The 24,913-nt window shown below is 45.6% G+C and overlaps 1 protein-coding gene across 1 annotated transcript in view; it reads right to left on the reverse strand.

Annotated features, from left to right (window-relative positions):
- Positions 1-21,867, reverse strand: part of TUFM (Tu translation elongation factor, mitochondrial) — a 161,359-nt gene extending 139,492 nt beyond the window's left edge. The window contains exons 1-4 of the mRNA XM_033945392.1: positions 21,731-21,867; positions 10,167-10,213; positions 9,872-10,037; positions 9,539-9,705 (exon numbers count right to left, since the gene is read on the reverse strand). Coding sequence (XP_033801283.1) covers positions 9,539-9,705; positions 9,872-10,037; positions 10,167-10,213; positions 21,731-21,770 — 420 coding nt within the window. The 5' untranslated portion in view covers positions 21,771-21,867. The remainder of the gene's footprint in view (positions 1-9,538; positions 9,706-9,871; positions 10,038-10,166; positions 10,214-21,730) is intronic.
- Between the last annotated feature and the right edge of the window lie 3,046 nt (positions 21,868-24,913).

Here is a 24,913-nt window from a genome sequence, read left to right on the forward strand (position 1 = left end):
TAATTTTCTTTCCTTTAGAAGCAGCAGATGAATCCAGACTAGTGGTATAGCTCACATCGACCAGCAGGTGGAGATAGAGAACTGATTAACAGTTGGCCTTAAAGCCTGGTGTTCCTTCTGTTGATTCAGTTATGCACTCTGCCCAAGCATCCCGAAAGGAGAATGAGCCACAACAAAACTCCATTCCAGTAGAAAATGTGTCTTTCTCATCTTAATATTATCATATGTTTCTCTGTTGTACCTTTTTTTTTTTTTTTTTTTTTTTCAGTAATGAAATAATACACTTACCAACCATAGCCCCAACCAACCCAATCAACTAAACACCCTACACACCACCAGTGCCTTTGGGGAGGGGCTCTGGATTCATCTGCTGCTTCTAAAGGAAAGAAAATTAACAGGTAAGACCATAATTTTACCTTCCATAGCAAAGCAGCAGATGAATCCAGACTAGTGGGATGTAGCAAAGCAAACTCAAACTGGGTGGGACGTCAATGCCGCCTCTGTCAGCACTGCCGCGCCAAAACTCGCCTCTGAACGGGCCGCCACATCTAAACGATAATGCTGTGAAAAAGTATTTGTCGACGACCAAGTGGCCGCTCGGCAAATCTCCTCTAAAGACATCCCCCCGGACTCCGCCCAAGAGGTCGCCAAAGCCCGAGTGGAATGAGCATGAAGGTGCTCCGGTACCTTCTTCCCTGACAACACATACGCCGAAGCAATAGTGTCCTTGACCCAACGCGCAATGGACGCTTTAGACGCCGCCATCCCTTTGTTTTTACCCGCGAAAGCGACAAAGAGATGGTCCGACCGACGAAAATCATTCGTCACTTCCAAATAATGGAGAAGCATACGGAGTACATCCAGCAGCCATAAAGACACAAATCGTTTCCCCCAATCCTCCCTCCGAAAGGATGGAAGGAACAAACTCTGGTTCACATGAAAGGAAGAAATAACCTTCGGCAGGAAGGACGGCACCGTACGCACCGACACTCCAGTCTCCGAAAAACGCAAAAAGGGTTCTCTGCAAGAAAGCGCCTGCAGCTCCGATACTCGCCTTGCTGAAGCCATTGCCACCAAAAAAACTGTTTTCAGTGTGACATCTTTCAACGTGGCCGCTGACAGGGGCTCAAAAGGTGCCCCCTGCAACTTCCCAAGGACGAGTTTAAGATCCCACGTTGGACAAATACGCTTTACCGGCGGGCGGATATGGTTCACCCCCTTGAGGAAACGGACCACGTCCGGCTGCGACGCGAGAGCCGAGCGATCCACCCGGCCCCTGTAACAGGCAATGGCCGCCACCTGAACCTTTAAAGAGTTATAGGCTAACCCCTTCTCTACGCCCTCCTGCAGGAAAGCAAGAATCGCCGGCAGAGAAGCCTTGAAGGGCGCCACTCCCTGGCGACCGCACCATGCCTCAAAAATCTTCCAGACTCTCGCATAGGAGGCTGACGTCGAAAGTTTCTTGGCTTTAAGCAGAGTGGCGATCACCCTCTCTGAATAGCCCTTCTTTTTTAGCCTTGACCACTCAATAGCCAGGCCGTAAGACCAAAGCGGGCCGGATCTTCTATCCATATTGGACCCTGAGTCAGTAAGTCCGGCGTGACCTGGAACGTCACCCTCTCGCCTACCGACAGCTGAATCAGATCTGCGTACCACGGCCGACGCGGCCAATCCAGCGCCACCAGGATGACTCTGCCGCGAAAGCGAGAGATGCGCTGTAACACTCGCCCTATCATGGGCCACGGCGGGAACACATACAGAAGGGAATTCGGAGGCCATGGGAGAGCTAACGCATCCACCCCCTCCGAACCCTCTTCCTTGCGTCTGCTGAAGAACCGAGGCACCTTCGCATTGCGGGACGAGGCCATGAGATCCATCTCCGGCAAGCCCCACCGACGGACTAGCCGTCTGAACGCTCGAGGAGACAACTCCCACTCTCCCGGATCCAGAAGATTTCTGCTGAGAAAGTCCGCTTGCACGTTTTCGTGACCTGCAATGTATGCCGCCGACAGAAGCGGCACATGCCTCTCCGCCCATCGAAACAAATTTCTTGCCTCTTCTGCTAACTGCGGACTCCGGATGCCCCCCTGCCGATTGACATAGGCGACCGCCGTGACACTGTCCGAAAAGACTCTGGTCGGCTTGTCCTGAATCAGTGACTGAAAAGCCAGCAGCGCCAGCCTGACCGCCTTTAATTCTAACAAATTGATGGGCCACTGGGCCTCCTGGAAGGACCACATCCCCTGCACTAACGCCTGCAGACACTGGGCCCCCCAACCCCGCAGACTGGCATCCGTGGTGACCACTACCCAGTCCGGCGTGGCCAACGGCATGCCCTTCCACAGATGCAACTCGTGGAGCCACCACTGCATGCTGTGAGCTGCTCGACGACTCCATGGGAGACGCACATTGTAGTTCAGAGAAGCTGGGGACCAGCGAGAGAGCAGAGACTGTTGTAAGGGCCTCATATGGCTCCGCGCCCAGGGGACCACCTCCAGAGTCGCCACCATGGAACCCAGCACCTGTACATAATCCCAAACTCGCGGTCTGGCCGTCCCGAGAAGTAGGCGAATTTGAGCCTGTAATTTCTCCCCCCGGTCTCGGGGTAGAAACACCTTCCCCAGAGCCGTGTCGAACCGCACCCCCAGATGCACCAACGACTGCGACGGGGACAGAAAACTCTTGGGAAAATTGACAATCCACCCCACTCGCTGAGTAACCGCCACACTCTCCTGTCTGGACGAGGCGCGGATTAACCAGTCGTCTAGGTAAGGGTGTACCCGAATCCCTTCCTTGCGGAGGAAGGCGGCTACCACCACCATGACCTTGGAAAAGGTGCGGGGGGCCGTTGCCAAGCCAAAGGGCATTGCCCGAAACTGATAATGCTGGCCTAGAATCGCAAACCGCAGATACCGCTGATGCGGAGGCCAGATCGGAATATGGAGGTATGCCTCCTTGAGATCGAGGGACGTGAGAAACTCTCCCGGTCGTACAGCCGCAATAACCGAGCGCACCGTCTCCATCCGGAAATGGCGCACACTGAGAAATCTGTTGACTCTTTTGAGATCCAGCACCGGCCTGAAGGACCCCCCTTTCTTTGGCACAATGAAGTAAAGGGAATATATACCGGTGCCTACCTCTTCCAGGGGCACCGGTACCACTGCCCCTAGCTCGAGCAGCCCCTGAAGAGTCATCCGGACCGCGTCTCCCTTGGCCGCCCCATTGCACGGGGACACCAAGAAAGAATCTACGACGGGAGAGGCGAACTCTAACTTGTACCCTTCTTGAACAATGTCCAACACCCACTGATCTGACGTGATCGTGGCCCACTCCGCCCGGAACTCCGAAAGCCGGCCCCCTAAGGGAAAGGCGGAGGGAGCCATGCCCCCGTCATTGTGGGGTGCGAGTGGCTGGGGTACGTGTGGACTGCCCCGACGAGGGTCTCGTCGTACGAAAGGAACCCCTCTGCTGAAACCTTGGTCTCGAAGCAGAGGACGAACCAGCAGCCGATCTGAAGAAAGGCTTACCAGACCTGGATCTCCGAACATCCCTGAAGCGCGGTCTCGACGATGAGGGCCTCACCGGGGGCCTAGCCCTATCCTCCGGTAAACGCTGAGTTTTGGTATCCCCAAAATCCTTCACCAGTTTATCTAAATCTTCTCCAAACAAAAAACCCCCTTTAAAAGGGAGCCTTACCAGCCGAAGCTTAGAAGCAGCATCGGCCGCCCAATGCCATAGCCATAGGGATCTGCGAGAGACCACTGAAAGAGACATCTGCTTCGCAGACGCCCTAATAATATCATATAAGGAGTCTGCCAAATAAGCCAAGCCGGACTCCAAATCTGCCAGCTCCGAATGGACAGAACCTCCAGACTCCATTAAATTATCTGACAGCACTTGCGACCACTGCAGACACGCTCGTGCCGCATAAGAACTGCAGATGGCGGCCTGCAAGGTAACTGCCGCGACCTCAAAGGACATTTTTAAGGAAGATTCAATCTTCCTATCCTGCCCATCCTTCAACGTCACTCCCCCCTCCACCAGTAAGGTAGTCCTTTTGGTTACCGCGGCCACCAAAGCATCCACCCTGGGCAATCTAAACTTATCCAGTTCAGCCGGGTCAACCGGATACAAGAGCCGCATGGCTTTTGCCACCCTTAAACTGGCTTCCGGCGTATCCCATTGCGCCGAGATCAGCTCCTGCATGGCTTCATGCACCGGAAAAGACTTAGGGGGTCTACGTGTGCCAGCCATCAGGGGATTACCTGATACCGCCGTATCAGCCTGAGAAATATTCAGCCCCTGTAAAGCCTTTGAAATTAAGGAAGACAGTTCTTCTCTATGAAATAACCGTAGAGCGGACGGGTCATCCACTTCTTGACTCGGGGGATCCCCTGCATCCCAATCCAGGACCTCCCCCTCCTCCAACGATTCTGGAAGAGAAAAAGGGGATCTAGGCAGAATATCCTCTGCTTCCCCGGTCGCGAGCCTGCGCTTCTTTGCACCCAGCGCCCTCGCTGGCGACCCCCCCGTGCCCTCCGCCGGTTTGCCTGTCACCCCAGGCACCACCGCCGACGTCGAGGGCACCGGAAGGGACACATTGACCACCGGCACCGGCGGGGCGGGCTGCGCCCCCTGTAACAAAAATGCCCGGTGCAGCAGCATCACAAATTCCGGCGAAAATGTACCCCACGGAAGGGCCGCTGAACCGCTCTGCTCCGGGCCGGGGAGCGGGGCCGCGACTTCCGCAATTGCTCCCGCCTCCCCCACCGCCGCTGAGCTCCCCACTGCTATGGAAGAGCCTCGCAGCTCTGACTCACCCTTGCGTGCCGGGGACATGTCCCATGCCTCTGTAACCCGGGCAATCGCCAGCTCACAAGCCTGCAACAACGCCCCTTCAGCCAGTGCAAGCTCACACTCGGCCGAGCAAAGGCCCGTCGGTGTTCTGCGCGCTCCACAGCGCGAACACCTCTGACCGGCCTCCGTTGCCATGCCGCGTTTTCAGCACGGCTGCTGTATTTTTTTTTTTTTTGTTATCACACGCGGCAAACGCCGCCGACTCCCGACTCCGCCCCCAACCGCCCCTACAGTCGGGAACGCGACACCCAAGCCCCGAGGCAGGGAATACACTCACCCCTCTGCTCCCGCGATCCCAGACGCCAGGACACAGCTGGTAAGTGTACTGCAAGCAAAAGCACAGATTGCCAAGCTCAGCACGAAACAGGAAGTCGATTCTTTTTTTTTTTTTTTTTTACTGGAATGAAGAAAGAAGACTCCTGCAGGACAAACAACCCCTCAATCACCCGGAGGGGAGGGTGGAGTAGGGACCTGGGGGGGCCCAGGTGTAACTCCTAAAGCCGGCACCACTCAGCCAGGCACCCCTATCCTAGTGAAGAGACATAGTCTCAACAGAGGAAGTCCACCGAACACCAATATCTCCGGCAGCATCCAGAATCCAAGAGCTAGAGGGCTAGCTCAGTCCCTGCTGGGAGATAGAGCAAAACTGAATCAACAGAAGGAACACCAGGCTTTAAGGCCAACTGTTAATCAGTTCTCTATCTCCACCTGCTGGTCGATGTGAGCTATACCACTAGTCTGGATTCATCTGCTGCTTTGCTATGGAAAGGAGTTATTGTAATGAGTTGAGAGGGTCGATCCGTGGCTTGTTGCCATTGTGATGCCAGTGTCCACTGAGGAATGCGAAGGTGAAGTCTGGCAAAAGGAGTCACATGAACTGTAGACACCATGTGACCGAGCAGAACCATCATTTGCCATGCAGAAATGGATGGAAGACGAGAGACCTGATGACAAAGTCGAATGAGGGTATCCTGACGTGGTTGCGGAAGATATGCTCTCAGGTGTACAGTGTTCAGAGTTGCTCCAATGAACTGGAGAGATTGAGATGGAGTTAACTGAGATTTTGGAAAGTTTATCTGGAACTCCAGACTTTGGAGGAATATAATAGTCTGTCGGGTCGCTGCAATAACATCTGGAAGAGAGGGGGCCTTGATGAGCCAGTCATCGAGGTATGGAAATACTTGAAGACCTTGGGTGCGAAGAGCTACAGCCACAACCACCAGACATTTTGTGAATACTCTGGGGGTGAGGCCAACCCGAAAGGAAGAACCCTGTACTGCAGATGAAGGTTCCCCACTTTGAATCTGAGGTACTTGCAAAAAGCTGGATGAATGGGGTTACGAGTATAAGTCTCCTTGAGATCCAGCGAGCACATCCAATCTCTCTGATCCATCAGGGAATACAAGGTCGGCAAAGAGAGCATTCGAAACTTCTCTTTGACTAGGTATTTGTTGAGAGCTCTGAGGTCCAAAATAGGTCGCAAATCCCCCGACTTCTTTGGAACTAGAAAATAGCGGGAAAAGAATCCAAAGTTCCGCTGGGAAAGAGGAATCTCCTCTACAGCTCGAAGACGAAGGAGAGCCTGGGCTTCGTGAAGAAGAAGGTGAAGTTGCAACTGATTGGAAGGACACTCTCTTGGAGGGTGATATGGAGGTACCTGCAGCAAGTGAAGAGAGTATCCCTCTCGTAGGATGGTAAGAACCCAGAGATCTGAGGTGATGAGCTCCCACTGATAATAAAAAGTGGACAGGCAACCCACTATGGGAAGAGAATTCTGAAATAGGGAGACTGGAATGCTCAAGCTCAGAACGTCAAAAAGACTGAGCTGGCTTGTTGGCAGCAGGAGTTTGTGACTTTTGTTGACATTGTTGTTGCTGAGGACGGCGAGGTGGAGGCCTGGAAAAAGCAGGAGTTGTTTTCTGAGGATAACGACGTGGAGTCTGTTTAAACGCCCTAGCTAGTGTAGTCTTAGGTTTAGGGCGAATGAGAGAAGCAAAAGAGCGTTCATGTTCTGAGAGAAGCTTAGTGGCTGCTTCAATAGAGTCATCAAATAACTCATTCCCTTGACAAGATAGGTTTGCCAAACGATCCTGGAGATTGGGATCCATGTCAACAATACGTAGCCATGCCAGTCTACACATGGCTACAGCAAATGCAGAGACTCAGGAAGACAATTCAAAAGCATCATAAGAGGCTTGCAACATGAAGAGTCTCAACTGAGAAAGAGTCTTGAGGATTTGCTTGAACTCAGAAAGACGTGTCTTGGATACATCCGGATAAAAAGAAGGCAACAATTTGAGAAAATGGTTGAAATAATTGGTGAAAATGTAATTATAGTTAAGAATTCGATTGGCCATCATCGAGTTTTGGTATAAACGGCAACCAAACTTATCCATAGTATGACCCTCTCTGCCTGGAGGAACTGCAGCATAGATCTTGGAAGGATGGGATTTCTTTAAAGATGATTCTACCACCAAGGATTGATGAGAAAGTTGGGACTTCTCAAATCCCTTACAGGGAACAGTACGATAACGGGATTCCAGCTTAGATGGGATAGCAGTGATGGAATAAGGAGTCTCCATGTTACGAATGAAAGTCTGTTTAAGGACTGGAGCCATAGGCAGTCGCAAAGACTCTTTAGGTGGATGAGGAAGTTCCATGTCCGCCAAATATTCAGGAGTATATTTGGAATCTGAATGGAGGTCCAGTTTGAGAGCCTGACCCATGTCAAACAAAAACTTGGCAAAGGAAGTTGACTTGGAATCCAATGCTTCATCAGGAGAAGGACTTCGAGACTTCGGAGCCGCCGAGTAGGAAGGAGAAGCCTCTCTAGAGTATTGAGAGACTGGTTTAGGCTCGAGATGCATGGTCACAGAAGAAGCTGCACTGTGAGGTGGAGTCATAGAATGTTTTCGCTTCAGGCTCCGCGATGGAGAAGTACCCGGAGTGCGAGGCACAGAATGAGTCGAAGCAGGAGGAGAAGAGTCCCGGTGAGCTGGCTTCGAAGGAGGAGTCCTCGACCTGGATGGACTTCGGGTCGAGGCAGAGTGCATGTGAGACCTGTACTTCGAGGTGGAAGAGCGAGGTAGAGAAGTCTTGGTATCCAAAGAAGAATGCAGTACAGAGGACTCCCGGCGAAGCTTGGAAGGAAGATAACTCGAATGCTTCAAGCGGTGCTTCGAACGAAGCAACTCAGGTGAAGAATCACTGGAGGACAGTCGCTTCGAAGTACGAGACCTGCCTCGAGATACGAGGACTGGAGGATCCCACTGGGGCTCAGGCTGATCTACCCGAGGCAGAGTCGAGGCCGGAAGCAGTTGAGCCGCGATGGAGGGTAATTGAGTGGTCAAGATGGATTTGAGCATGTCCTCAAGCATCGGCACCGAGACAGAAGGATCTGACCTCGTAGGTGCAGCAGTGTGCTCCAAAGAGGGCGACCTCGAAGGTGAGTATTCCCTTAACTTGGAGGCACGCTTAGATGGAGGGCGCAAGGAGGCCTCTGGTGGCTTCTTAGGTATGGCACCTGAAAGAGACACAGGAGACTTACCCACCGAGGATGTCTTCACCGAGGTCACTGTCGAGACCTTCAAGGGCGTCGAAGTCGGAGCAGAAATGGAAGTCACGGTCGAGGCCTTCGAGACCGAAGCTCCAGCCGAGTTGTCGATGTCGGAGTCAAGGCCTTCGAGATCGGGGCCTTCACCAGGGTCGGAGTCGAGGCCTTGTCCGAAGGTTGCTCCATGTCACTGAAAAGTTGTTGAAACTGGGCATACCTACGACGAAAAGCTCAAGGTGTAAGAGTAAAACAACGGTGGCAGTCTTCTGGGGAATGGACCGAACCCAAACACTGTAGACAACGACAGTGAGGATCGGTGACAGAGATCACGCGATTACATTGACGACAGCGCTTGAACCCAGTAAGAGGCTGGGACATAGAAAAAATAAAGTCCGTGTCGAACGAAGTGAGCGGTTGGGCCTAGGCCCAAGGCTCACCGACCGGACGAAGTAGAAAAAAACAAATATTTATGTTTTGTTTTTTTTAGAAATAAAAGAAGGAAAAGAAAAAGAATACACAGCGACCGAACTTTTGAAAAGAAAAGAAGCAGCCGCTGTGAAGAGAAGGCAAATTTCGCTGCAGAGCTGAAAAAAACGCGTCTTCTTGGCTCCGCGGAAAATAACAAACTGAGGATCCTCACAGGAGATGCGCACCCTAGTTCGGGCGGGAAGGCATGCGCGCATGCACGGTGCAGCACTTGAAAGTTCAAGATCTTCAAGCAAGTTTGCTTTCGAGGCTGTCCGCTGCAGGGCTCCGTCAGTGACGTCACCCATGTGTGAGAATATGCTGCCTGCTTGTCCTGGGATAAAAATGATTAAATAAATAAAATAAAAAGGATCCAAGCGGTTTACAGTATATATTTTTAGGCTTGAAATTGAAGAAAGGACTCCAGATAGTCTGAAAAAAAGTAAAGGAAATGGTCCCTTGTTGCTACTAATCTGTAATATTCAAAACCATGATGGAAGTAGCTGAGCCCTTCGTTGCTGAAAGACCTACAGCTGTTTCCCCTCCCCTGCCCATAAGAACAGCCTTACTAGGTTAGACAAATGGTCAGAGTCTAAACCAAGTCACAAGTACCTGGCAAAAACCCCAAAAGTAGTAGCCCAACTCCAAGAATTATAGCATTACCTTCACATAATCAGCATGCCCCGGGCAATCTATGTGAGCGTAATGGCGGTTTGCAGTGCTGTATTCCACATGTGAAGCATTTATTGTAATTCCTCGAGCTTTCTCCTCTGGAGCATTGTCAATTTCTTCATATTTTTTAAACTTAGCATCTCCAGTCTCAGCCAATACTGTAAACAGAAAGAGGCAGGTTTTACTGAGGACAAAAAGAATAGGAATTCATACACTGCCCTGGCACAGATAACGGCAAGGAAATGTAGGTATTACTAGGCATTCCCCAACTCTGTCAAAGCTGAGAATAACGGAAAGGCAAGCATTTCTGGGTCTCATACTTACTCTTGGTAATGGCTGCTGTCAATGTTGTTTTGCCATGATCAACATGCCCAATAGTACCAATGTTAACATGGGGCTTGTCCCGGACAAAGACCTTTTTGGCTTCCACTGCATAGTTCCGATGCAAAATACGATAGAAGCAGGAAGCAGGAGAAAGATACGTCTGCTTCTACCAAAAATAAAACAAGACTGTTAGTAATGTTCCTTCATTTCTACAGAGTTCCATCATATTCTCATCCCCATATGATAATTTGTTCTAAAAATATCTTGTAATATGTATAGATTTTTTAAATCTTACCGTCTGGAGGCTGAGTTGTTGTAACCCCAAACTACAGCTCCTGAGAACTAAAAGAAGTACAACAGTATATTAATCATATCTAGCAATGCTCTAGAAATATGTAAAAATTGCTGGATTCTCAAACATAGGAAAGTTCAAAGAAGAGAATCTTGGGGGTGGGGGGGGGAGGAAGGGAGAGACCCTCATGCTCCACTAGCCAGTCCACTCAAATCTTAGGCCTCACAGGAAAACCCTATGCTTTCTGTTCCAGCCTCTCTTCTCCCTAGCAGCATGAAAGAAGCACTAGAAGTAGTGGTAAGAGTAGACAAAGCAAAAAACAAACAAACCCCAAACCCAATCCATTCTGCTCTCTAATTCAGCCTCTCCCTTTCTACATTTCAAGAATAGGAGAAAATAATTGATAGCAAAGCAAAACAAAGCCCATACTCATCTTGCTGTAGTTCATCTCTCTACAAAAAGAAACATTGGGTTTGTAAGGACGGAAGAGGGGAACTCTTTGTTCTGCAATACCAGATCCAGCCTTTTCCATTCCATGAGCTGCCTGCTGCTACTACTATTATTATTAATTATTTCTATAGCGCTACCAAATGTACGCAGCACTGTACAGAGTCACAAACAAGAAAACAGTCCCTGCTCGAAAGAGCTTACAATCTAAACAGCCAAAACAGACAAACAAGATCGAAAGATTAGCCTTTGCTAATCTTCTTCCTTGTAAATCCTCCCTTTATTCCGGGACCAGTGGGTTATGCATCCCTTGCTGCTAGCCACCATAGAAAGCCTCAGATGACTGAAGTCTTAACTCCTCCCTCTGATTAGTGTCAGCATACCCAGGAGCATGCCTCTTGGACACCAGTCAGTCTTAAAATCAGTCTTTGGATGCAGAGAAAGCTTTTGATAGAGTTGAATGGAATTTTATGTATCAAGCATTAGATTGGTTTGGTATAGGTCCTGGATTTATACAAATGGTTAAATCATTGTATAGCTCCCCTTCTGCAAGATTGAATATTAATAATAATTTGTCAGAGAAATTTAATTTGCAGAGGGGAGTTAGACAAGGCTGTCCTTTATCTCCTTTGTTGTTTGATGTTGTATTAGAACCCTTGTTATTAGCCAATCATCAAGTAAAGGGGATACAGGGTATTCCTCATTCTGATCGGGAATATAAAGTTTCAGCATATGCAGATGATATTCTGCTCTATTTGAGAAATCCAGAAACTACTATTCCATGTTTGCTAGAATTGATTGATACATTTGGAAAATTTTCAGGTTACAAAATAAGTAAGCCTGAAATTCTTCCTTTAATTGTGTATTGTTCTAAAGGATTATTTGATTCTTTTCCATTTGTATGGAAAGAAGATGGCTTAAAGTATTTAGGTATTATGATTAAAAATAATTTAGACGATACACTTAAGGAGAATGAAAAACTTTTATTAAAAAGAGTTACAGAGTTGTGTGAGCAATGGAATCCATTATATATTTCTTGGTGGGGGAGAGTTCAAACTATTAAAATGATGATACTACCTGTGGTTTGTTATCAAATGAGTATGATACCAATCTTTTTTCATGGGTCCTTTTATAAAAAACTTAACGGTATCCTTATGAAATTTCTTTGGCAAGGTAAAATGCATAGAATTGCTTTAGTATCTCTTCAAAGGCCAATTGAGGAGGCTGGGGTAAAGTTTCCTAATTTTTATAGGTATCATCAAGCCTATATTTTACATCAAGGTATGTACTGGAACCTCCCAGAACTCTTTGAGAATGCACCGGATTGGCTCTATTTAGAAAGGCGTCTCTTGTTTCCCTTAAATTTGGTTCATGTGCCCAGTATTAGAATACCTAGAAGATATAAGGAGAACAGAATTTTATCAGATACATGGAAAACATTGAGATATATTAGCAATTTAACACCTATTCCAATAAGTAAATCTATAAATCAATCTTTATGGATTAATTCCAAGATTCAAATTGGCGGATCTAAAATCTTATGGAAAACCTGGATCATTGCAGGCAATCGAACTCTAAATGACGTTATTTCAGATGGTAACTGTTTGAATTTTCACAGCTGCAACATAGATTTGGTCTTAATAAATCACAAAATTTTAAATGGTTGCAGCTGAAGCAGGCTATTCAGGTAGGGTTCCCTGAATGGAAAAATCGGAATAATCAATATAGTTTGGAGTTCCTTTGTTTTCAAGCGGATTTCCTGGGACATCAAGCCGCTATGTGGTATAAATTGTTATCTGGATATGTGAATAAAAAATGGTCTTAGAGACATTTGGAGTATTGAGATAAGGCAGCAAATTTCTGCATCTCAATGGCCACGAATTTGGTCTTGGAGAATGATATGTACAATGTCAGCATCTATGAGGCAAACTTTGTTCTTTTTGTTGCATAGAGCTTTTTGGACCCCAGTTCGTTTGCAAAAGTTATCTAGATCTAAGTCTAATAAATGCTGGCATTGTAATCTGGAAGTAGGGACATTGGATCATTTACTTTTTTAATGTCCCTGTATTAAATTATTTTGGAATTCAATTTGGATGCAGGTTAACCGTTTACTTGAAAATCATGTTGCTTTGTCTTATGATACTATTCTGTTTGGCAAGGCTATGAGGAAAAAAAGTCAAATTTCATCTTATAATAATAAACTTCTATTAATGACAGGGGTGGCAATTCAGCTCATTACGGCTAATTGGAAAAATTATACAAATCTTAATTATTCTTTTTGGTGGAATTCACTGTCACATTTTTAAAATGGAAAGAGCAACTGCTGTACAGAAAGGTAATTATAACAACTTTATAAAGATCTGGGGGCCATTAGAGAATTATTGTAATGAATGAACATCGTTTTCCTTTCTGATGGATACATGTATTTTATGAGGGGGAGGGGGGAAAATTGGATGATTAATATTTTTATTTAATGATTGGATTTCTGTTGTATTTTGAAGATTTCATTGAATTGTTGGATGGGGGAAAGGGTTATAATTTCTACTTTAATGGATTATATGTATAAGAATGTCAAGTGCTGTATATTTTATTAGTAATGTAATGTTTTAATATTAATCACTTGTTTGTTAGTTTTAAAATGAATAAAGAATTAAAACAAAAAAAAAAACCAACAACTTGATTAAGGTATGCAAGGAGGACCATGTCTCATCTAGAGACACAGCCGATGACTCAGCCCAGGAGGCAGCAAACTCTCTGGTTGAATGAGCCCACGCCCCTTGAGGGGATTCTTTCCTGCCGCTACATATGCCGCAGAAATGGCTGGCAGCTTGAATCCATTTCAAATTGGTAGCCTTAGGGGCAGGCCTGCCTTTGCGTGCAAGACCCACCAGAACAAACAGGTGGTCCAAGAGATGAAACTCGTTGATAACCTCCAAATACCGCAGCATAAGCCTATGCATATCCAGGGACCGCAGCACCTGGTCCTTCGAACCAGAAGGAACAAACACCAGAAGCTAGACTTCTCGATTCACATGGAAGACAGAAATCACTTTCGAAAGAAAGGAAGGAGCCGTATGCAAGAGCACCACTGTATCCATAATACGCAGAAAAGGATCCCGACAAGAAAGAGCATAGAGCTCTGAAACTCTCCGAGCCGAAGTGACAGGCACAAGAAACACCATCTTGATAGTGAGATCCATCAAGGATACCTGCTCATAAGGTGGGCAAGCCAGGTAGCGGAGAACCAGATCCAGATTCCACGTCGGACAAGGGAAGCGCAAAGGCGGCCTCAGACGAACTGTGCCCCACATTTGGATGAACTGCCGAGTCCTTCAAGGCAAGAGGACCCAGGTAGGACAGAACTGAAATTTGAATCCGTAGTGAAGCCACTGCAGCGCCATTTTTCAGAAGTGCAATTTCCAAAAGTATGGCTGTAGACCTAGGGAGGAAAGGGGTTACCACGATGCGTGTGGGAAGTGCCAATGGTGCTCGAGTACCATCATCGGGGATGCTTGGCAGGTACCTGGCAGAGACATTACTTTGAAATCTAAGGCAATCACTGATTGTTCTACTGAGGATGTTATTTATGCGATAGTATGCCCATGTAAGTTGATATACATCGGGCGGACTAGTAGGAAGGTACAGGTGAGACTTACAGAACATAAGTCAAGGATTACCAATAAGTCTCTTCAAGCACCCTTAGTAGCCCACTGGCTGTCACAACAACATACAATTGACAAGTTACGATGGCGCGTTATAGCTAGAGTGAAGGGGAGGGATGGGGGGAAAGATCCGGCAAGACTTAATGAAAGTGAACAGCGATATATCTTTAATCTGGATACAGTTGAACCGAGGGGGCTGAACATTGAGATTGAGTGGTTGACAATGATAGGCTGAGAGGATGAACCAATGAGATACAGGGGGTGTGTACGTTGTTGGATGTTGGGGGAGGATTTAAACCCGAGGCAAGAACGCCGCCGCCATCTTTCCCACATACTGTTAGTGGAGTCGGATGACAACGGCAGCCTTGGTAAGGTTTGTTGCTAGGATGTAAGAACATATATATCATATAATATGTAACTTTTGAAGGAGGGGATGAGGCATGTATAGATGCTCTTTATCCTCTTCTTTAAAACTTGTTTATTCTATTTAGGGTGATCCTTGATACAGCTCTTTGAGCGAAACATGTCGGGTTTTATTCCCAGGCTTGGCTGACTATGAAGTGAAGTTCAAACGAGTTTCAAAGCTAAGTACTCAGTACTATATATTTTAGATATTTTCAAAGTAAATATTTATTGAAAATTATAAATTATTAGAAAATATTATAATAATCATTTTGAATAGTCTAACGGGGACGGCCAATGATGAGGCACCACGTAATGCTTCCCGCGGTTGCAAAATTATACAGCGGTGGAGTGGTGGGGCTGAGGCTTCCTTGAGATTTACCTGAATAAAATCATACATCCACAGCCTCTTAATTTAGAAGTTACTCCTTTAAACTGTGCCATGCCTTTTTTTTTTTACTTACATGGGAAAGGAGAAACAGAGAAGGCACCATGTCCAATAGGGAAAGGGATCTGCGGTGAGCAGGTGTATCCCCAGGAGGGTGAGGTAGGGAGCTGGGAGGGCCCAGGTGTAACCTCCAAAGCTGGCAGAATTCTGCTAGACACCCCTCCTGTGCAAGCATCCAGGCTAGGACCGACATCCAGAAGCAGAAGCCAGGAGCTATGAGGAACACATCCACCACCCTGCTGGAGATAAAGCATACTGAGTGGCCAGGAGGCTGTGTATCCAATAAGGCTGAGGACAACTCAGTTCTCTCTATCTCCACCTGCTGGTTGATGAATGTAATCATTTGCTGCTGATAAGGAAGTTTGGTTCTCATCTGATCAATTATCTGCTGAATTAAGGACAATTTGTTACCTTCTCATATGAAATGCAGGAAAATTGTGTTAACTATTGGTTTACCAGCCTGACCTTTCAGCAAGCTTCAGGTTTAAAGTCTATGTACTACTCTAGAAAAAGGGGAGCTTAGGTTTTAAAGTCTTATGATTTTCTGCTCTTCTAATTTCTGCATGTGCTCTGCTCTGTGGAAAGGGGAGCTTTGGAAAATCCTATATCTTTTTTATTCTGCTCAGCTTTGTAGTGAATTGAGATTAAGGGTTTGGCTTGCTAATGGATCATTTGAATAAGGATTTAGCTTGCTAGTGGACCATTTGAATAGTTGCCTTGAACCAGAGTTTGATATACTGCTAGTATTAACAAAAAAATTTAAATCTAAGGGTTTATAATAAAAAGCAAAGGGCTCCTTTCTAATTAAACAAACAAAGAGCCTCCTTATTGTTTTGAGAAGTTTGGTTCTCATCTACTTGGATCTCTGCTGAATTAAGGACTTCTAGTCTTACCCACCCACCCCTGTGGTTGCTACTGATATATAGACAATCGAATAATCAAGAATACTTCTCAGTCAATTCCCATACCAACCTATCAAGATGACTTTTATTCAGTGCAATCATTGTGGTGCTTTAGTTTTAAGGCACACCATCTGGAGGCTTAAGGATTACCCCGTCTCTTTTCAGCTTCCTAGTATCAAGGAAGAGCTCTGTAAACTAAAGCAGGAATTAGATACAATTTAAGCATCTTCCATCAATCCACAGAATCATACCAATTTACCACTACTGTCTCAAATAATAAAACAACTCAGGGATAAATAGGTCACAGAAGACTCAGGTAGGCTGTGACATGTAACAAATACTGTATATCCACCCTCACAACTGTTTCCCTTACATAATTCTTTTGTTCCATTAGTGCATTGTGATGTTCAAAGAAAAAGAATTGAGATGGCACTAGAACCAGTAAAAGGTAACTCAAGAAGATATTGATGAATATTTACTTGGCATTCACATGGAATGTCTCTCTGAGGGGGATATCTTGCAGCTGTCCCGCCTCATCACGATTCAAGAAATCTTAGTGGTGATACAGGTCTTACCTATAAACACAGCTGCAAGATTAGATAGCTATATGAATAGATTTTATAAGACCTTCCAGCTCTTATTGGCACCACTTCTTGTGAGAGTTTTTGATACCTTAGAGCAGGGTGCACCCCTGCCAAGTACCTGGAGACTGGCCCCAGTCATTTCACTTTTAAACAATTTTTAATGGATGACAACCATAGAACAGTAACAAGAACATACAATATCAGCAGAGTACAAGTGAACCCAAACCAGAAGGTACATATTTTTCATGTCATCAAATATTTTAAAGAATAAAGCACAAACAACCTCCCCCCTCCCCTGCCACCCTCCACCCTCCACTTATGTCTGAAAAACCTCTGTGCACAGCATGATATTATACAGCATTCTACCACCATGAGAAAACACCATCCAATCTACACTTACCCTTACCATACTTCTTCTCTCGAAAATTCACAAAAAACTGCTGAATTAAGGACTTCTAGTCTTACCCACCCACCCCTGTGGTTGCTACTGATATATAGACAACCAAATAATCAAGAATACTTCTCAGTCAATTCCCATACCAACCAATCAAGATGACTTTTATTCAGTGCAATCATTGTGGTGTTTTAGTTTTAAGGAACACCATCTGGAGGCTTAAGGATTGCCCCGTCTCTTTTCAGCTTTCTAGTATCAAGGAAGAACTCTGTAAACTAAAGCAGGAATTAGATACAATTTAAGCATCTTCCATCAATCCACAGAATCATACCAATTTACCACTCCTGTCTCAAATAATAAAACAACCCAGGGATAAATAGGTCACAGAAGATTCAGGTAGGCTGTGACATGTGACATATACTGTATATCCACCCTCACAACTGTTTCCCCTACAGAATTACAGAACAAACCCTATAAGGAGGGGAGCTGGTAAGAAAAGGCCAAGCCACAGTATGGTGCACCAAAAAAAGAGGAAAGAAAAAAAGAAAATCCTCAAAATTTTAGGAAATTTAAAGTAGGAGATCCCCCAACTGATTTAAAGATTTAAAATGCAACTTCGAATTCTCAGATGCAGGGTATGGATATATGGCCCCCAGATGGATAAAAAATGCCTCTTCCGTTTAAAGGTCAATTGTAAACCCTGAAGTTCCATCAACAGGAGGCCATGGAGTTTATTCCTCCAATGCCAAAAGGAGGCCCCACTATGCAGGCCTTCAACACCCAAGTATAAGGGCCTTTCCCATGTATACCCAAGACTGATCTGTGACCCAATAAAATGCCCTCCATGTGTAACTTAATAGCTTGATTCAACACCCTCCTCAGATATCTCGTTACTCTCCTCCAAAAGGCAGCAATAGAGCCACACCTCCAGAAAGCATGCAGCAAAGAATTCGGTTCCAAAGAATTCTTCAAGCACTGGGCAGACTCAAGGAATCCCATACGATAAAGTCTCTTTTGAAATACATAGGCTCAATAAAGTAGTCTTATATTGACATTCCCTCAGCTCTGCCAAAGAAACATAATACAGGATGTCTCGTATCCAAATGAAAAATATCTTTAGATAAAATCAAATAAGCCAAGTTAGCACTCCAACGCAAAGCCAAGTCAGAAAGATCTTTCAAGTGGAGGGCTTGGAAAAGCTGTCTGTGAAAATAGGAGACAGACAGAGGGATATCAGTGGGTACATCAAACAAATCCTTCATAATGTGAGCAACCCCTGAAGACAACGAAGCCACAGGTTCCCACCTCACCAAGGGGCCCCAAATTGAATTCTGTGAGAACATGCTGCAAAAGAGTGAATCATCAATTTTTCCACCTCTCAAAAGTAGGATTATCCATGCCCGACCTAAAGCTCCCATTTCCACCTAGGGGGAATAAGCAACTATTATAAGGCGAAAAATTCTTCCAATGCACCAGAGTTTGCCACAACCCTCTCAAGGAACGAATCATCGGTGACTGGATTGTATGTTTTGATGCCTGATGGTCAGGCAGTTCCCTATTCCTAGCCTGCAAAACATACAATAGATGGAGAGGGGCACTATATGCACGTTCTGTAGAAAATGGAGAAAAAATCTCAGTCTCTACAATCCAGTCACCCTATATTATACACTCTCATATCTGGCAGCCCCAAACCCCCCTCTCCTCCAATCCCCCAACATCAAGGAAAACTGCATCCTTGCCTGCCTGCCTCCCTAACAGAAGTGCCGGACCAAAGCATAGAACTTATCCAGATCTTTAGACAAAAAGTACAACGGAAGAGTCTGCAAAAAGTATAACCAAACTGGAGAGAGTACCATTTTGAAAAACCATATCCTCCCCGTAACCGACAAAGGCAGGGCCGCCCACTGCTGCAAGCATTGTTTTATAATGGTGAGCAGGAAAGAAACCTTTAGTTTAGATGATAAATATCAAGTGGGTCAGGACCTCCAAAAAACTCCCAAATACTTAAAGAAACCTCCTGCCAAATGTAACTGAACCGCCTGAGGAATGTGTAAACCCCTGGCAGACTCCGTGAGCAAATATTCTGATTTAAGAAGATTCTATTTAAATCCAGAGAAGTCTCCATATTCTACCAAAGCTTCCAACAGAGCCAGCAAAGACTGCTCGGGTGTTGCGATGTGTGTCAGAATATCATCAGCAAACACCGACAATTCGAAGGTATCAGAACTCAACTGCTCCCCCTCAATATCCGGATGGGCCAATAAATCCTGAAGCAAAGGATCCAGAACCAAAACAAATAAAAAAGAGGGGAAAGTGGGCAGCCCTGCCTAGTACCCCTGCAGATATCAAAAAGATTCGCTATCCCTTTGGGACACTGAAAGTTTAACGAGGACACCCATTCGTAAGTGTGAGTCCGACATAAGATGAATGTTCGTAAAACAGGGAACATAAGAACATAAGCTGTGCCTCTGTTGAGTCAGACCTGAGGTCCATCACGCCCAGAAGTCCGCTCAAGTGGCGGCCCATCAGGTCCAGGACCTGTATAATAGCCCTCTATCTATACCCTTCTATCCCCTTTTCCTTCAGAAAATTGTCCAATCCCTTCTTGAACTCCAATACCGTACCCTGTCCTATCACTCCTTCTGGAAGCCGTTCCAGGTGTCCACTACCCGTTGGGTGAAGAACTTCCTAGCATTGGTTCTGAATCTGTCCCCTTTCAATTTTTCTGAATGCCCTCTCGTTCTTGTAGTTGTCAAAAGTTTGAAGAATCTGTCCCTCTCCACTTTCTCTATGACCTTCGTGATCTTGTAAGTCTCTATCGTATCTGCTCTAAGTCTCCACTTCTCCAGCGAAAAAAGCCCCAGTCTCTCTAATCTTTCAGCGTATGAAAGTTTTTCCATACCTTTTATCAAACGTTTCGCTCTCTTCTGAACCCTCTCGAGTATCACCATATCCTTCTTTAGGTACGGCGACCATATTGGACGCAGTACTCCAGATGCGGGCGCACCATCACCCGATACAACGGCAGGATAACTTCTTTCGTTCTGCTTGTAATACCTTTCTTAATTATTCCTAGCATTCTATTTGCTTTCTTAGCAGCCGCTGCGCACTGTGCCGATGGCTTCATTGTCATGTCCACTATTACCCCCAAGTCCCTTTCTTGGGAACTCTCACTCAATAACAGCCCTCCCATCGTGTAGCTGTACCTCGGGTTTCTGTTTCCTACTAGAGAGTTGCGCGGGGACAGAAATCCCACCCGTCCCCGCCAGGATCCTCTCCGTCCCCACCCGTCCCCGCAAGGAATTACCTCCATCCCCGCCCGTCCCCATAAAAAGCAGCAATTACTTCTGACAGGATCATCAATTCCACAGTTTCTTTTGTGTTTCTGCTGCTGTTTTCCTTGTGGAATCTCTTTGGTGGAACCCTTTTTTTGTTTTCTGTTCAGGTAATTAACTTATAAACCCCCTCTTTTACTAAGGCTGATGTGTCCATTATATTATATGGATGAACCCTGCTTCCAAAGCCTTCCATCCCCGTGGGAGTCCCATTGGCTAGAGGGGGGTTCCCGTGGGCCAGAGGGGGTCCACGTGGGAGTCCCATGGGTTAGGGGGGATTACCATGGGACCCGCGATCCCCGTTCCCGTGCAGACCTCTATTTCTTACATGTATGACTTTACATTTCTCTACATTGAACTTCATCTGCCATCTCGTCGCCCACTCCCCTAGTTTGTTCAGGTCCCTTTGTAAATCTTCGCAGTCCTCTTTAGTCCTAGCCCCATTAAATAGCTTGGTGACATCTGCAAATTTTATTACTTCTCTCTTAGTCTCCGTTTCTAGATCATTTATAAATACATTGAATAGCATCGGTCCATGCACCGACTCCTGCCTGTATATGCTATGAAGTCTTCCATGGTTTAGGACCTGATTATCTTGTGGATCATTTTTTATTCATTATTCACAACGCCCAAGACGTAATTGTAATTTGTTTGTTTTCCATCAGTAAAGGGTCATTTACACAAGAGCTATTTTCAGAGACACCTATCTTTTCAGGCAGCTTCTTGTGATAAAGAGGTTGTAAATCTTCTCTTACCAGCAGTTCAGAAAATTATTGAAAACCTATTTATTTAAGAAACTTGTAATTTCTGGGTCATTTGGTTTTATTGTCACTATTTCAATTTTCTTTTGTAAACAGCATAGAACTCTTAAGTACTGTATATACAGTAAATAATTTTTTTAATGTTATATTTATGTTATGTTTTAAAGTGATACCCTTTTGCAGATTCGCAACTAATGGGAAGTTACAGCTATGGTACAAGAATCCAATATCTTTGCTACAGAAATACAGTATATATTTTAACAGGAGTAGTATTTCATATAGATATATTAGGGCAGGAAGCTACCATACTCAAAGACCTTCTAAAAGGTTAATCTGAGCTTATTCAAGAGGGTCGCTTGGCGCCATCAGCTGTGACGTTACCCACATGTGGTCTTGCCCTTTATAAAGGTACTGATGTTTTCAATAATCAATTCAAAAAGGTTTAAACATTCGCTTTTATCACCATCCTATATCCACCCCAGTGACCTTAGTCTGCTTTCACGCCAACAAATACAAGCTTTTCCTTTTACTAACTTTTAAACTCCCATACCCCACCCCCTTCGCCTATGTGAGTTTTAACTTCTGTCCTTCTATTACACCCCTACCACATGAATGAGTTCTACAAATCTCACCAGCCGTGCGACACACGCTCAACATCACGAGAGACGCCATATTGCCTTATGACCTGGAAATTACGTCGGACGTTAAAGATGAAAAAAAAATTCGAGTTCCGCCGCAGTTGCGCATACTGTAGTTCGTTTTAAAAGCGCCTAACGTGGATTGAGGCTCAGCGTGATGCGTTTTGTGTCACGTGTCAGCGATTTATCGATCGCCTAGCAACACTGGCTCAACGCATCTACGGAAGAAACATAGGGGCTTCAGGAAGTGTCCTTGCTTTGGAAGTACCGTTAAAGCTAATTGTGTTGACTCTGGGGGGTGGTTTTTTTTTTTTTTTTTTTTTTAGGAATAGTAATAGGGACGTTTTCAACAACTTTCCAGGTCAGTGGCACATCTGGTCTGGAATGGTGTCCCTTGGTTCGAAACTCCAAGAGACAAAGTAGTTCTGTGGAGTGAATCGACCACTGGAAACTAGTGCTGCCCGATTCAGGGGAAAAATTCGATTCGATTCAGCCTATTGAATCGATTTTTCGATTCTATTCGATGTTCCTGCCCAAGTGGATATTTTTTTCAAGTATCCTGGTGAGTTTATTTTATAGCCTCTTCACCCCTTTTATAGCCTCTTCACCCACTTTGCCCTCTCCTATCCACACTTGGGCTATGGTGTAAACAAAATAAACAAACAAAAAAGACTTTTCCTCTCTCTCTTAAATCCTTGCTCACATTCACTGTCTAACACCACAAAATAGAAAATAAAATTTTTTCTACCTTTTGTTATTTGATCATTATTCAGATCTTATCGGTCCCCGGCTCCAGTTGTCTTCTGATAACTTGCTTGTCAGGGTCTCCTTCTGTCTTCTTTCTCCGTGCTAACCATTCATCTTCTGTCTCTGTCCTCCCCTTCCATTTCCCTTTCCTCCCCCGGAGGTCTGCTATCTTTCCTTTTTTTTTGTCTCCATCCACCTTTTCTGAATTACCGTTTCATCCTTCATCTCTCTCTCCTTCCCCACCACCCCAGGGTCCACCATGTCTCCCTTTCTCTTCCCAACTACCCTCCTATCCAGTATATCTATCCCTCCCCTCCACACCATCCCTTGTGTCCAACTTCTCTTCCTTTCTGTTACTTCCCTCCCTAAATCCCATTGTCCACCATCTCTCTCCCTCTCCTGTTTTTAGATCTCTATTTCTTCTATCCTTCCCCTCATCTCCCCTCTTCACGATCTCCCCCTAGTCCATCTCCCCCTCCACCAAGTTCATTTCTCCCATCTATATTCTCCCCATCTCTCCTCCAGTCCACCAACTCCCCATCTTCCCTCTCCTTCCATCTGCCTTTTTTATTTTTTTTATGGCACTCCTAAACTCCCACCTCCACCACACCCCTGCACCTTTCCCAAAGAGAGTCCAGCAGGAGGGACGCATCTGGGAAGAGGTCTGCCGTGGCAGTAGCGATCCATTCCTGCCAGCACTCTTCGCTTCTTCTCTCCACTGCGGCCCGCCCTCAGTGAAAACTTCCTGTTTCTGCTTGGGCAGCCGAATGGAGAGAAGACACCAGGAGTAGCGGCAGGGTAATGAGTCGCATTCGCTACCGCCGCTTTTGCCTGGCCAGGGAGGAGAGGAGAGAGCCTTGCTGCCAGGAAGGAGAGAGCCTTGCTGCCCCAATCTGTACACAGAGACCCGTTCGGGATTTCCTTCTGCCACCGGAGTCCTTGCTTCGATGCAAAACCGGAAGTTACATTGAAGCAAGGACTCTGGTGGCAGAAGGAAATCCCGAAGGGTCTGCGGTGGTAGCAAGGGGGCCAACGAATCAGTAAGTCCAATTTTCTGCAATAACAAACCGATTCGAATCGATTCACCCAAAGTGAATTGGAGAATCGATTTGAATTGTGAATCGGGCAGCACTACTGGAAACCCAGTAAATGTGGTAGTGTGAACCCTAGTAAGCTGGAGTCAGAGAGTCTTATTGCGGTGGAGACTCCTGCCCATGATCTCCCGGCAATAGGGATCCTCTTCATGTGTTGCCAGCACTCTGCTGGATAAGAATAATGTGAACGCAAAGTACACCTGCCTGGACTTCACATCACACAAAGTCATTACTACCCAGGGCCAGGCATTAGGGTAGGGTTATCATATGGCTCCATAAAAAAAAGAGGATGGATTGAGACATCTGGGTTTTACTTTCATTGTTTTCAATGGAAGTAAAACCTAGGCGTCTCAATCTATCCTCTTTTTTTCTGGAGCCATATGGTACCCTATATTAGTGGAGGACAAACAGGGCAGCCGCCCTGGGCCCTACAATGACGCATACTGAGGTGGCGGTCTCAGATGGCACTCTTCTGGGAACGATAGCAAAAACCCCAAGACAAAATATCCTTAAAAGACACCAAAATATAAGTTGGGCATGCCCTAGGGCATTGCGAGAAAGTTAACTCCTTAGATTCCACCAAAAATATATAAACTTCAAATCTAAATTTTTAAGATAAGGAGCACTCTCAGCGTGAGTTTGAAAGCAAGCTTTAAAGAGCGACTCAAAGAGCAGCTCTAGTGCTTAGAATAACAAAGCCAGCAAACACTGAGCAGAGATTACCACTCACTGCCAGCCACATACCATCATCTGGGTGCTCCTGTATGCTTTAAAGTGCAATGTGCAATAAATAAATAAATATAAAAGTGGAAGACAAAAAGTTCACTGTCCTGCAATGCCCTGAATGCCTCACCCACTGACCTGAACAGAGAATGAAAAAATTAGTCACTTGTCCCTCCAATTACTTAGCTGAATAAAAGTGCCCTAGTCAAATAGTAGCAAGGAGAGTCCAGCTTTTATTGGATCAAAGACCAAAGTTAAGGTTCAGTCCTCTTTCAACATGACTTGACTCAACAGGGTTTCAGGGCAATAGCCCCTTCCTCAGGAACCGAACAGGCCAACACAAATGTAGGTCAGAATGATTCCAGGCAGGCAAGGCAAAAAGGAATCATTCTGACCTACAGATGATTATTGAGCCAATAATTTCTGATGACTTGTGTGAAGGTCTTTTATGAGTTTTAAGGCCTTCTCTGCTCTGTAGGCTGTTAAATTACATTGTGATACATTGATTTTTCCAATGGTGCAAGCATCGATTATATCGATAGTTTCTGGATCCATTACTTATTATCCAAATATTCAGAAAATAAACTCACTTTTTCATGCTCTGGAAATAAAA

This window comes from Geotrypetes seraphini, chromosome 5, assembly GCF_902459505.1.
Source record: "Geotrypetes seraphini chromosome 5, aGeoSer1.1, whole genome shotgun sequence".
In the NCBI taxonomy this organism is placed as follows: domain Eukaryota; kingdom Metazoa; phylum Chordata; class Amphibia; order Gymnophiona; family Dermophiidae; genus Geotrypetes; species Geotrypetes seraphini.